Genomic DNA, 13155 nt, shown 5'->3' with positions numbered 1-13155 from the left:
CACGTGGAGGGCCAAAGCCAGTCTTGCGAGAATATTCAGGTAGTACCCCTAAACAGAGGCAAATGTCTTTCGCAGTGAATTGCACCTCCTTGTCGCTTATGCGCACCATATAGCGATCAAATGCCGTATCCTGATTTCCAGCTTGTGGTAATTTTGTGAATGTCTGATAAAATGTGCGCACTAAACAAGGATAGACAAGACATTGGCCATATGGGTCTGGTTCGCTGAGAAAGTTCATCCCATGTGTAAGTAAAAAGCGTAGGGCCCAGCGGCCTTCGTCCATTTGTAGAATTGCTGGGTCAATCGTCAACTCGGGGATGATTTCTGCATTGTGGAAGGAAGATTTGGTAGATTTTCCAGTAGGAGAGGTCGGCTGCTGTGGTGGGGCTGAAGGTGCAGCGACATTCCGACGTCGTTTGGACATAGTACCTAAAAAAAATACGTCCATTACTATCACTAATTAATCAGTTGAAGCAAGTGACAAATAACATGAAATGTGCTGGCACACACAAACATCATAATCAACACAATGTATGACCCACAACATAACTTTGTTTCTTATTGGCATTTCTACGAACACATTATGGGCATACAAACACTGGCCAACTCTGCTGCACAAAATAGGAATAGGGTCCCACCAATATGATCCATGCAGTGATGCAAGCAGGTACTTATTCTCTGATTAGTCATAAAGTCGGAACACATGGAACCATGACTTTCTTCAACCGAGCCGATACAACCAGTGCTTACGGTAAGGCAGCATGAAGGTATGATACTGGTTTGTGATAATGGAATTACAACTAGATCGGAGAGGAAAGTGGCACATACCTGAACGAAGAGTGAACTTCTAGCAAAGAAAATGACAAGCGAAACTCATGGCAAGGTAAAGACTCTTAAGTCGGAGGAGTGCCCGGGCTGTGAAAGACTAAGGGTGCTGTGTGTGTAATAATGTTTAACTTGACTTAATTTAAACCCATCGACAGCCTTATTGTGAATGTATAGCTCGAGCTATGTGTACATTATATTACCACGTCCAAAAAGTGACTCGAGCTACTTGTTGTAGTGGACTCAGTACCACAAGTAATACCCAATACCTTACACTTCCATAGACTCGCCTTAGGACCAGTGCAAAGAAAAACCTGCAACACCCCAAATTGAACATGTCAGGTCTCTAAAAAAAAACTACAATAATAAAATAGAATACAAATAAAAATAAATTAAAAATAGAGGAAAGAAATTGGGTTGCCTCCCAAAAGCGCTGGTTTTATAGTCCACAGCCGGACTCTGATAATGAGACTAAGTGAAATCAGTTGGCTCACTCAAGTAGAGTGAGGTCTTTTCTGCATCAAAAATTCCTGGGGTTTCAAGATACGGCTTCAAACGATGGCCGTTAACTTTGAAGATTGTCCCGTCCTTTACATTCTGAATTTCAACAGCTCCATGAGGTAATACCTGTACAACAAGAAAAGGGCCATACCATCGTGACTTAAGTTTACCCGGAAAAAGACGTAGTCGGGAATTGAACAACAACACCTTTTGTCCAGGTAGAAATTCTTTGCGAAGGATGATCTTATCATGAAAGTGTTTAGTTCTCTCCTTATAAATATTTGCATTCTCGTACGCATCATTACGAATTTCCTCCAGTTCGTTAAGTTGCAATTGCCGCTTCTCTCCAGCAACTTGATAGTCAAAATTTAATTTCTTGATGGCCCAGAAAGCTCTGTGTTCCAGCTCAACTGGTAGATGACATGCTTTCCCATACACTAACCGAAAAGGGGACATTCCAATGGGTGTTCTGTATGCTGTCCGATAAGCCCACAAGGCGTCATGAAGCTTCGTAGACCAATCCTTTCGAGAACCATTCACTGTTTTTTCCAAAATCCGTTTGATTTCCCTATTCGAAACTTCAACTTGTCCACTTGTTTGGGGATGATATGGCGTGGCCACCTTGTGCAAGAAGTTATATTTGGACAATAGAGATTTGAAGGCCTTGTTGACAAAGTGTCGTCCGCCATCACTAATAATTGCACGAGGAATACCAAATCTTGGAAAAATGGTGCCTTGTAAAAACTTTAATACAACCTTGTGATCATTAGTCGGGGCAGCCACTGCTTCTACCCATTTGGAGACGTACTCAACAGCAACTAATATGTATTGATTCCCACACGATGACGGCAAAGGTCCCATAAAATCCACACCCCATATATCAAATAATTCAACTACTAAAATTCCATGTTGCGGCATTTCATTGCGACGTGATAAATTGCCAGCCCGTTGACACTTATCACAAGTGCTACACCATTGATGAGCATCCTTAAATAAGGACGGCCAATAAAACCCACTCTGAAGTACTTTGTCTGCTGTCCTCCTTGGTCCAAAGTGACCTCCGCACGCATGGTGATGAGAAAACTCCAGCACACTACTTTGTTCAATGGCTGGTACACACCTTCGGATTATTTGGTCAGCACAATACTTATACAAGTATGGTTCATCCCAAAAATAAAATTTCACATTAGCTAAAAATTTTTTTCTTTGCTGAGTGCTCAGATTAGGTGGTAACCTGCCACTAGCCAAGTAGTTGGCGATATCTGCATACCATGGTGTTTCATGTTTAAGGACAAACAATTTCTCATCAGGAAAATTTTCATTCAAAGGTAAGGTATCCTTTTCTTCATTGTGAGTGAGTCGAGATAAGTGATCCGCCACTAGATTCTCAGCACCTTTCTTGTCTCGCAACTCTACATCAAATTCTTGCAACAATAACACCCATCTAAGAAGTCTTGGCTTGGCATCTTTCTTAGTCATAAGGTATCTTAATGCTGCATGATCGGTGTACACGATAACTTTAGACCCAATTAAATAGGACCGAAACTTCTCCAATGCGAAGATCACAGCCAACATTTCTTTTTCAGTTGTGGAATAATTTTTCTGGGCATCATTCAAAGTTCTGGATGCATAATAGATCACTTGTGGCAGCTTGTCTTTCCTTTGGCCCAGCACAGCACCTACTGCAAAATCACTAGCATCACACATTAGTTCAAACGGCAAGTTCCAATCTGGAACTGTGATAATAGGAGCTGAAATAAGAAGTTGTTTAAGAGTGTGAAATGCATGCAAACAAGACTGATCAAACTCAAACTTTGTATCTTTTGCCAACAAATTGGACAATGGTATACTGAGTTTGGAGAAGTCCTTGATAAACCGCCGATAAAATCCAGCGTGGCCAAGGAACGAACGGACCTCTTTAACAGAGGTTGGTGGTGGTAAACCAGCAATCACATCAATTTTTGCCTTGTCCACTTCGATACCTTGGCTAGAAATCAAGTGTCCTAACACAATACCATGCCTAACCATAAAATTACACTTTTCCCAATTCAAAACAAGGTTAGTATCTCTGCATCTCTCCAACACCAAAGCTAAATTTTTTAAGCAATCATCAAAGGATGAACCAAATACCGAAAAATCATCCATAAAAACCTCTATTATGCGTTCAACCATGTCCGAGAAAATACTGAGCATGCATCGTTGGAATGTGGCTGGCGCATTACACAATCCAAATGGCATCCTTCGGAATGCAAATGTGCCAAATGGACAGGTGAATGTTGTCTTTTCCTGATCTTCCGGTGCTATGGCAATTTGATTATAACCTGAATAACCATCCAAAAAACAATAATGTGAGTGACCAGCTAACCGTTCTAACATTTCATCAATGAAAGGAAGGGGAAAATGATCTTTGCGAGTGAAAGAATTCAACTTCCTGTAGTCGATACACACTCTCCACCCAGTTGCTTTTCGGGTAGGCACCGATTCCTTATTTTCGTTTTCGACCACCGTGATCCCTGATTTTTTTGGAACCACTTGTGTTGGACTCACCCATGGACTGTCTGAGATAGGATAAATTACCCCAACATCTAGCAGCTTCAAAACTTCGGTTCGCACAACTTCCTTCATGATCGGATTCAACCTTCGTTGTGCATCAATTGTTGGTTTGGCACTTTCCTCCAGATAAATTCTATGCATGCACATGGAGGGACTTATACCTCGTATATCTGCTATAGTCCACCCGATTGCCTCTTTGTGCTCTCTAACGACCCTCAAAAGTTTTTCTTCTTCAGTATCACTCAAATCAGAAGCGATAATTATGGGTAGAGTCTCTGCATCTCCAAGGAATACATATTTCAGATGAGTTGGCAGCGGTTTAAGTTCCAGCTTTGGGGCTTGTTGAATAGATGGTACTGCTCGTGGGATAGGTGGTCCTAAAGGTTCAGCAGTTCGTTTCCATTTAAGAGGCGGAGTAGAACTTAGCACAGCCACCACGTCTGACACTTCATCAGCTATAGCTCGAGTCAAATCGGGATACTCAATACTGGTTTTTAATTCATCATTACCAGCTTCAGCGATGAATTTGCTTTGTACAAGCTGATCAATTATGTCCAATCGGTTGCACTCCTCTATGTCCATTGGTCTCTTCATGGCTGCAAATACTCGAAATTCCACTGATTCTCCTTCAACATTCATTGTCAATAACCCCTTTTTTACATCAATTATTGTTCCAGCAGTGGCCAAAAATGGTCTTCCCATAATGATGGGAATATCTCGATCTTCTTCCATGTCCAAAATAATAAAGTCTGCTGGCAGCAAGAATCGATCCACTTTTATTAAAATGTCTTCAATAATCCCAAGTGGAAATTTGATGGAACGATCTGCAAGTTGTAAGCTTATTGATGTTGGTTGCATCTTTCCGACACCAAGTTGCTGAAAAACAGATAATGGCATTAAGTTAATACTAGCTCCTAAATCAATCAAAGCTTTTTCAATTTGTAAATTGCCAATAACACAAGGGATTGTAAAACTCCCTGGATCTTTCAACTTTGGAGGCAATTTGTTGAGGAGAACGGCACTGCACTCTTCGGATAGCATCACTTTCTCATGTTCCATGAACTTTCTTTTGTTAGTGCAAATATCTTTGAGGAATTTGGCATACGATGGTACTTGTTTGATTGCATCTAACAAAGGAATGTTTATATGAACTTTCTTGAACAGCTCCATGATATCCAGCATATGTCTATCCTTCTTTTGCTTCTGAAATTGTTGAGGGAAAGGCAGTGGAGGTACTTAAACTCTCTCCTTTAATGGTGCTTCTGGTGCTGTATTCGGAGAAGTTCTTTCAGCCAGCTTTGGTTCTTCTGGTTGCCTCTCTCTTGCTTCGACAGATGGTGATTTTTCTGCTGTATCTTCAGCTGTTGTAACCTCCATATTATCACCAGGGTCTTCATCTCTTATGTCATAAGGCTTTCCACTACGTAAGGTTTTAATTGCCTTTGCTTGTTCTCTCCCTCTTGGATTTGCTTCAGATTGACTAGGGAATTCACCCTGCTTCTTCTCACTCATCACATTAGCTAACTGTCCTATCTGCATCTCAAGTTTCTGGATTGAAGCCTGTGTAACTTGCATGAATTGAGCAAGTACGTCTTCAATCGGAGACTGTTTGGGCTCAGGTGTTTGTGGCGGTTGTGGAATTTTGGAGAACTGTCCTTGCTGATTTTTCCATGAAAAATTTGGATGATCTCTCCAGCCCGGATTATAAGTGTTAGAATAAGGATTGTATCCTGCTCTATTCTGTGAATATATTCCAAATGCAGATTCTTCTTGTCCTATAGGATTGTGTGGACACACCTCAATAGTATGCATAGTGCTAGAACACATAACACATATCTCCTTCTTTCCAGCTAGTAGTTTCAGCTCGTGTCTCAATTTTGCCACTTCCGCCTCAAGAATTGAGTTAGAATTAATCTCGTAGACACCTCGCTGTTTAGGGGCTGCTACTTTCTCTTCTGCATTTATGTCCCATTGTTGTGAATTCAAACACATGGTTTCAAATATTTCAGTAGCTTCAGCTGAAGTCTTCATCGACAAACTACCTCCAACCGTAGCATCTACGGTTTGACGAGTTTGAGGTGTTAATCCTTCGTAGAAAAATTGGACCTTCTCATACTCATTAAAACCATGATGAGGGCAGCGAATAAACAAGTCATTGTACCGATCCCAATATTCATAGAATGGTTCCCCTTCGTTCTGAGCAAAGTTACGAATCTCCCTCTTCAAAGCATTGGTTTTCTGAGCTGGAAAAAACTTAAGAAGAAACTTTTTAACCAGCTCATCCCATGTAGTGATTGATCGAGGAGGAAGGGAATTTAGCCATGCTTTTGCTTTGTCTTTCAATGAAAACGGGAAAAGACGGAGTCTCACTTGTTCATCTGAAATCCCTGTGTAGTGAAAAGTGGAACATAAATCAAAGAATTCCTTCACATGAAGATATGGATCATTATTGCCATCTCCTCTGAACATGTTCAACATCTGGATATGTTGTATCTTTAACTCGAATTGTCCAGTTGCTGGAGCAAGAACAATACATGATGGAGCATTGTATACTATTGGCGCTGTGTAATCACCAAGAAGTCTTCTTTCAGGTTGTCCTTGGTCAGCCATGTCTTCCTTAATGTCCTCTTTATTAAGCTCGTCTCGTTCTTCTCTTTGCTTCCTTCTTATATCCCGAAGTTTAAGCTCAATTTCAGGTTCAAATTCAATCAGCTCGTTTCCCCTTGGTCGAAGACCAGTCATCCACGAAAGGAATCTGTTCGTTGGTCGTATTAGCACGAGCTATAGAATTTTGACTCGAGCTAAAACGCACTGATTTTTCCACTGCAAAGAAAAATTTAACAAAATTAAAACTAAGTAGAGGACAATTAATTAATCAAATTGAATAAACAATCCCCGGCAACGGCGCCAAAAACTTGATAGCAATTTTCGATCGCTTAAAATAAGCAAACAAAAATCCCAAATTAAATTACTCGCAAGCGCACAAGTTCGTAGTAGAATAAATTACACAAGTACGAGGTCGTACCACAAGGATTAACTATTCAACGCAATTAATCATTGTACTTATTGAAATAATTCAGAATGATGATTGTTTGTGATTTCAAAAAACATAGAAAATAAGAAAGTCGTAACTTGTCAAGCTGGGTTGTAAACAATGTGATGAAAGCACTAGGACGATGAATCCATCTTAATAATCCTCTCTAGTTGTTTCTCACCTTACTCTTAATTCACTCAATTGATGTCGTTGACAGATTCACTAAGACGTGAACTACCTATGGTATCTAGGCTAGTTCGTTTATCTTAACATGCAACTTGGTTATGGTATCTAACTCAAATATGACCATGCAAGACGTCCTTAAGTGCAAGAATCCCTTAATATGCCATGTAAACCCTAGGAGTATGGTATCTACCCTGAGTGTTTCCAATTTCTAATCACTAGAAGCTGGTCTCAAATCCCGTATGGTATCTACGTGAATTTGCAACAGATTACTTATTTGAAAACCTAGTTGGTGATCAGTCATCTATGCATTCAAACAGTATAACATGGTGATTAAAAATCCAACATCAAAAGAGTAATTAAGAATAAAAGCAATAACAACTAGAGTATCATATTAAAATTTCATCATGCCCTAGCAAACGTATTTAGTTACACATCACCATAGAAGAAAACTCAAGGAAAAACATGAAAAGTCTAAGATTGCACCAAGGTAGAACTGCCGGCTGTCGTCCAAGAAGTCCTCCAAAAATCCCTCTTAAATATCTTTTCTCCCCGTTACCGACCTTCTAGGAAATTCTTCCATCAACTTTAGTTTCCTTACTAACAACAGCTAATGGGAGATCTCAATCCTTCATTCAACGAGATTGGTAACAACTGTTTTTATTTCCAATTTTGATCATGTTTCATTAATTGGAAAAATCCCTAAAAATATGCAATTTGAAGCTTGACATCCTGGCTTTCCAAAGCTATATCCCGTGCCTTTAACAAAAATCTGAGGAATCTTCTAGACCCAATTCTTTGCAGGCAGCACAGTCTTGGTGATTTTGCACTTCAGCTCAACTTTTCTTCAAAATCTGAGTTAATTGGTTCCACGAAAATTTCTGAAAATATTCTCCAAGAAACTTCAAGGTCTTCACTTTGTTTTCCAATTGACGGTTCTTCAAAATACTCCACATTGGCTGTTTTTCACCAAAAACCATCCAATTGCTCCAAAAAGCTGAAAATGCGAAAAACAAAGTATTAAGCCCTTTTTAAAACCAATTTCCCAGCAAAGACATGTTTAAAAGGTATTAAAATGTAAGAAAATATGAGCTTATCATCTCTACATCATTTGAATTGAAGAGGAAAAGAAGGGAGCAAATTTACTAAGAGGAGATTGAGCCAACAAGATTTTTACTTTAAAAGCACTAACATGTGGGGCCAACTTTGTACTTCATTCTAAAATTCGTATACTCGATGTTTGTTTGCTTAGGAAAGAAGACATATTGATGTGAAGAAGTTCAACATCTCTCCAAACAAGCCTTACCAAAAGAAGATATTATTTAATTCTTGAAGCCAAGATGGATGATCAAGATTTGATAGAACAAGTGCATCAATGGTTCAAATTTAAAGATGTACATGATGGTCCAAATTTGAGCTTTCTTTTAATCAAATGGTGGAGCTTGTGACGACCTCTTTGCTTGTGCAATTGGACATCCTACTCACACACACCAACGGCTATATTGTGAATGGACGAGATTTCATGTTGCTTGAATTTCAATGGACAAGATTTAATGGAAGATTGAAGGCCAAGATTGAAGCTAAAGTTTAATCTAACGGTCAAGATCATTTGAGGATATTGAATCAAAGGAGGGGTCTTTCTCTTTCCTCCTTGGAGAAGCAATTTGTGAAAGTGTGAAAGAAAGAAAGCTCTCAAGCTTTACAAGCATCTATACCCGAAAATTCATTGTTGTCAAGCTTCTATCCTTGTGTTTCATTAGTTCTTCTCAATCATTTGCTGCTGCAAAGATGAGAGACTATACATCATTTGTTAGAGAAAGCTTCTCCACCCAAGCCTACTACTACAAGTTCTCACCATTGATTTGCTTAGTGCAAAGTGTGAGGGACTCTATCTTTAGGCTCTTGCCTTGTTGATTTTTCAAACACCTCTCAAGCTTGGAATTCCTATTCTTACCCGTGGGTTTTAGAGGTTGTATTTGTTAGTGTTCTCCACCATATAGTTGAGTGCTTGCTGGTGAGAACCCTATTTCATACTCTTTGTAAAAGTCTTTTATTATGAGGGTAAATTGTAACCTTGTGAGGTTGAGTTTGAGAGTGTGCTTTGAAACCTTAGGAGTTTGAGGAAGCGCTTTGACATCCTAGGAGTTTGAGGGAATGCTTGAAACCCTAGTACTTTGATGGAGTGGTTTCAAAACCCTTCGTGTCAGAGTTTTGTCGAGGTCTTAGAAAACCACACCTTAGTGGAGGTTGGAAAGTCCTAGGTTGGTAAACCTAGGTAGTGGACATAGGAGAAGGGTTTTTTTTAATGAAGAGAACGATATATTACCAAAACAGAAACAGAAGACATAAACAACAGGGCATCAATATGGATGGCCTGACAACAAAAAAAGAGCAAAGCAAGTGGTAAAGCAGATAGATGAAGGAAAAATAAAACAAAATAACAAAATACAATGGAGATTAAAACCATATAACAGAGTCAGATGATCTCTGCACACCTTCCTTGACAAGCAAGTCTGCCATATCATTTCTCTCCCTTAATATGTGATGAAACTCAAGGCTCTGGAGTTGCAGTTTGCAGAGGTTGATCACATTAATGGTATGAGATATCTTCCATGGGACTTCTCCAGTGAAGGTGATCCATTTATATGCATTTAGGGAATCTGTTTCTGATGCAAACTTACGTCCCATTACCTCTGAGGATGAAACTGATAATTCTAGGGCTTTTTTGATGGCTTGCAACTCAGCCTCATTTGATTCATAGATGCCAATATTGCAGGAGAAAAGACATATTAAGTTTCCATGCCCATCTCTTAGTACACCCCTAATACCTGTCATACCCTGCTTTCCCAAAGATGAACCATCCACATTCCACTTTAGTTTTCCATTAGATGGAGGAATCCACTCCAATTGATTGGAGTTCCTGGATTTTCTGATAGGGTTTCTAAACCACTCTAAACTACTTGTATCGATTTTCTTGATTGCTTTGCTTGTTTATTTGTTTCTTGATTGACTAAGTGTTTATAGCTTTCAAAATCAATTTTAGGTCTTGGAGGACCTTGCATTGAAATCAATTTTCTGTCCTTATGTGTTGAACATTTGTGTGAGGTGCTTTGCACTCTTACAACTTGTGCTATCTCTTACAAGTTGTGCTCTCTGTTGTACTCTTGCACTCTGTTGTACTTAAACCTGGCAGCACAGAACCCATCTCTGTTGTCAAAACTGGGTCCATACGCTTCTTCTCATTAAGCATTAAAGCCTAACTCCTATTCACTTGCACACGAGATCACTTGTGAAGCTTCCAAACATTATCAACCATTTATGTAGCATATTTGCTACTAAAATTGTCTAGCATTTCTGCTATCACCATTTCTACTTGCATATATACTACTTTCAATATGCTTTACCAAACGTACCCTTAGATTGTGTTTGGATTGAGGGATTTGGGGGAAGGGAAAGGGAAAGGGATGAAAGAGAATGGAAGAGAAATGAAAGTAGAATATTTTACCTTCTCCCATGTTTGGATAGATAAAAAAATGAAAGGAAATAAATTTGGTTTAATTTACTAGTTTATTCTTATTTTTATGTTAAAATATTATGTGCAATGGTGAAGTAAGTCTTTTGCTTATAAATAACTTAATTAGTCATCTTTTCCCTCCAAATGACCCCATTTTGGGAGGAAGTATTTTGATAAAAGTTTAATGAAATTTTCCCCTCAATTCCCCCTAACCCCTCCCCTTAATTTTTTTTCTAAACTATCCAAACAATAAATTTGGAAGGAAACTTCATTACTCTTCTTTTCCCTCCCCCAAATCCCTCAATCCAAACACAAGTGTATTTGGATTGGATTGAGGGATTTGGGGGACAGGAAGAGAAAGGAAAGGGAAGGGAGATAAGGGAAGAGAAGGTAACATACATTTTTTTCTCATGTTTGGATAGATAAAAGAAAAGAAATGAAAGAAAATTGATTTAATTTATTAATTTATCCTTAATTTTTATGTTAAAGTCTTATATACAAAGGTAAAATAGGTTTTTAACTTATAAATAACTTAATTAGTCATACATTCCCTCCAAATGACCCTATTTTTGGAAAGAAGTATTTTGTCAAAAGTTTAATGAAATATTCCCCTCAATTCTCCTTAAATCACTCCCCTTAACTTTTTCAAAACTATCCAAACAATATAATTGGAAGGAATATCTATTTCCATTCTTTTTTCTTCCCCCAAATTCCTCAATCCAAACACACTCATAGTGTTTGAGACAATTTTGCCTCTTTCCCATTGTTCTTTTTCATTTCTCTTTCGATAAATGTAATTTAGGGAAAATAATTTTTTTAATAGAGAGGTTCCACATACATTGATCCAAACAAAATTTTACTATGCTTGTTCATCCAATGAGATTTTTTTTAAAGGCCCACAGGCCACACACGCTAAGCCATGCCCGAGGGGCATGAAGGCCACCACAGCGAATGGAAAACTACCCAAACCCAAACCCTCTGGTAAGAATAGAACCCTGGACCTCAAGGTCCTGGGCAGACAACCTGACCAATCAGGCTATCTCTCATTCTCTCCAATGAGGTTAGTTACAATGTCAATAGGTTAAAACATGAGTTTTATGCAATAATTTTGCGTGTTTGTTTGATGGATCCGGGGGTCGTCCGGTTCTTATCTTTCGGTGCTAGAGACTGGTACTTGTTTCAGCCATTGGATTTGTACAATTAAATCCAACGCCTGAATGTCACTTGACCCACTTTTAGGGTAAAAATCTCAAATTCAGATATCCATCTCTCTCACCAGCTCTCGTCGGAGGCAGCAACCGAGGCGGCAGCCCATCTCTATCCTTCTCCTCGTCGTCGATTGAGGCAGCAGCTCATCACCATCCTCATCTTGTTTTCATCGTCAACAGTACCAGGAGTATAACCCAACATTGGATACTTTGATTGGTATGAACAGTGATCACCAAACATAAACAAAACTCATATGGGTCTGTGAATAATAGATATATATCCAATTATCCAAATGGTCAACTACTTTTTTGTTCTCCAAAATAGACTAAGGGCTAGTTTGGTAGAGCATTTGTAAAGTAGTAGATATGCTAGCAGAAATGGTGGTAGCAGAAATGCTGGACAATTTTAGTAGCAGATATGCTGCTTGAATGCTGGGTAGGTGTTTGGTTGAATTTTCACTGTTAACATTTGTACTGTGTAGCATATTGGATAAATTACGTGCAGGGGTAGCATACATTTTACTTGTATACGTTGTATCTAAACATACAAATTAATTCATAAAATTAATATAATGAATTTGAATTAATTAAAGATAATAATAAATTATCAATTAATCAATTTAATTTAATTTATTTAATAAGCTCAGGGTTACGTATTATGCATTTAAATTGTAATAAATGCATATAAATATAAAAAATTAATAATTGATCATTTCTAAAATAAAGTTAATTAATTAATATTTTATAAACATTTTAATTAATTATCTTTATTAAAATATGAAGAGAGAATGACTTTTTAGGGATAATATGGAGATAACACTAAAATAATGGGGACAATATGGGAAAATAAATCAAAATGCTAGTAAAATGGTCCTTCAAGGTAGCTTTTCCATTTGACAATAAAATGCTAGCAAAAGTGTCTAGGAATTGACGCTGGAAAATTGTTGTTTGGCAAGTGAGTAGCATTTAGGCTACATGCTAGTATAAAAGCTGGTAAAAAAGCTTTGCCAAACGGGCCCTAATTGTTATTATGCCAAGAGTGAACAACTACAATATCTTTTGATGTAGAAAATAAGCTTTTCACTCCATATGGGATTCAATCTTTGTATTTCACTTGGGTTCTGAGACTCTGATTCTGAATCTCTTATTTGTGTCTAAGAGATAGACTAATTTTGAGAGGAATGCGTGGAGAGAGAGGAAGATGAAACAAAATTATGGGGAAAAAAGTGAACCGTTGGATTTACTTTGTAAAGTCTTCCACCTTTATTAGATCACCTCTCAATTTATTTTCATTTGACATTTTTTTTATTTGGTTGTCTTTTGCAGGTAATTTTTTT

At 38.2% G+C, this 13155-nt stretch overlaps 2 protein-coding genes and 1 non-coding gene across 3 annotated transcripts; 1 reads left to right on the top strand and 2 right to left on the bottom strand.

Moving 5' to 3' along the window:
* Nucleotides 1–1296: 1296 nt before the first annotated feature.
* On the bottom strand, nt 1297–5049 carry LOC119986923. Its single transcript, XM_038831612.1, has 4 exons — nt 3870–5049; nt 2954–3146; nt 2391–2752; nt 1297–2144 (listed from the first exon to the last, which is right to left on the bottom strand). Exons 1-4 carry the CDS (start codon nt 5047–5049, stop codon nt 1297–1299), a joined length of 2583 nt encoding a protein of 860 aa, XP_038687540.1.
* Nucleotides 5050–5115: 66 nt separating this feature from the next.
* LOC119986921 lies at nt 5116–6621 on the bottom strand. Its single transcript, XM_038831611.1, has one exon. The coding sequence runs from the start codon at nt 6619–6621 to the stop codon at nt 5116–5118; it is 1506 nt and encodes a 501-aa protein (XP_038687539.1).
* On the top strand, nt 6002–6110 carry LOC119987592. Its single transcript, XR_005465480.1, has one exon. It is a non-coding gene; the product is annotated as a small nucleolar RNA R71 (small nucleolar RNA).
* Nucleotides 6622–13155: the final 6534 nt, after the last annotated feature.

The sequence above is a fragment of the Tripterygium wilfordii genome, chromosome 20 (genome assembly GCF_013401445.1).
Source record: "Tripterygium wilfordii isolate XIE 37 chromosome 20, ASM1340144v1, whole genome shotgun sequence".
Classification (NCBI taxonomy): domain Eukaryota; kingdom Viridiplantae; phylum Streptophyta; class Magnoliopsida; order Celastrales; family Celastraceae; genus Tripterygium; species Tripterygium wilfordii.
This window is presented reverse-complemented; position numbering and strand designations above follow the sequence as displayed.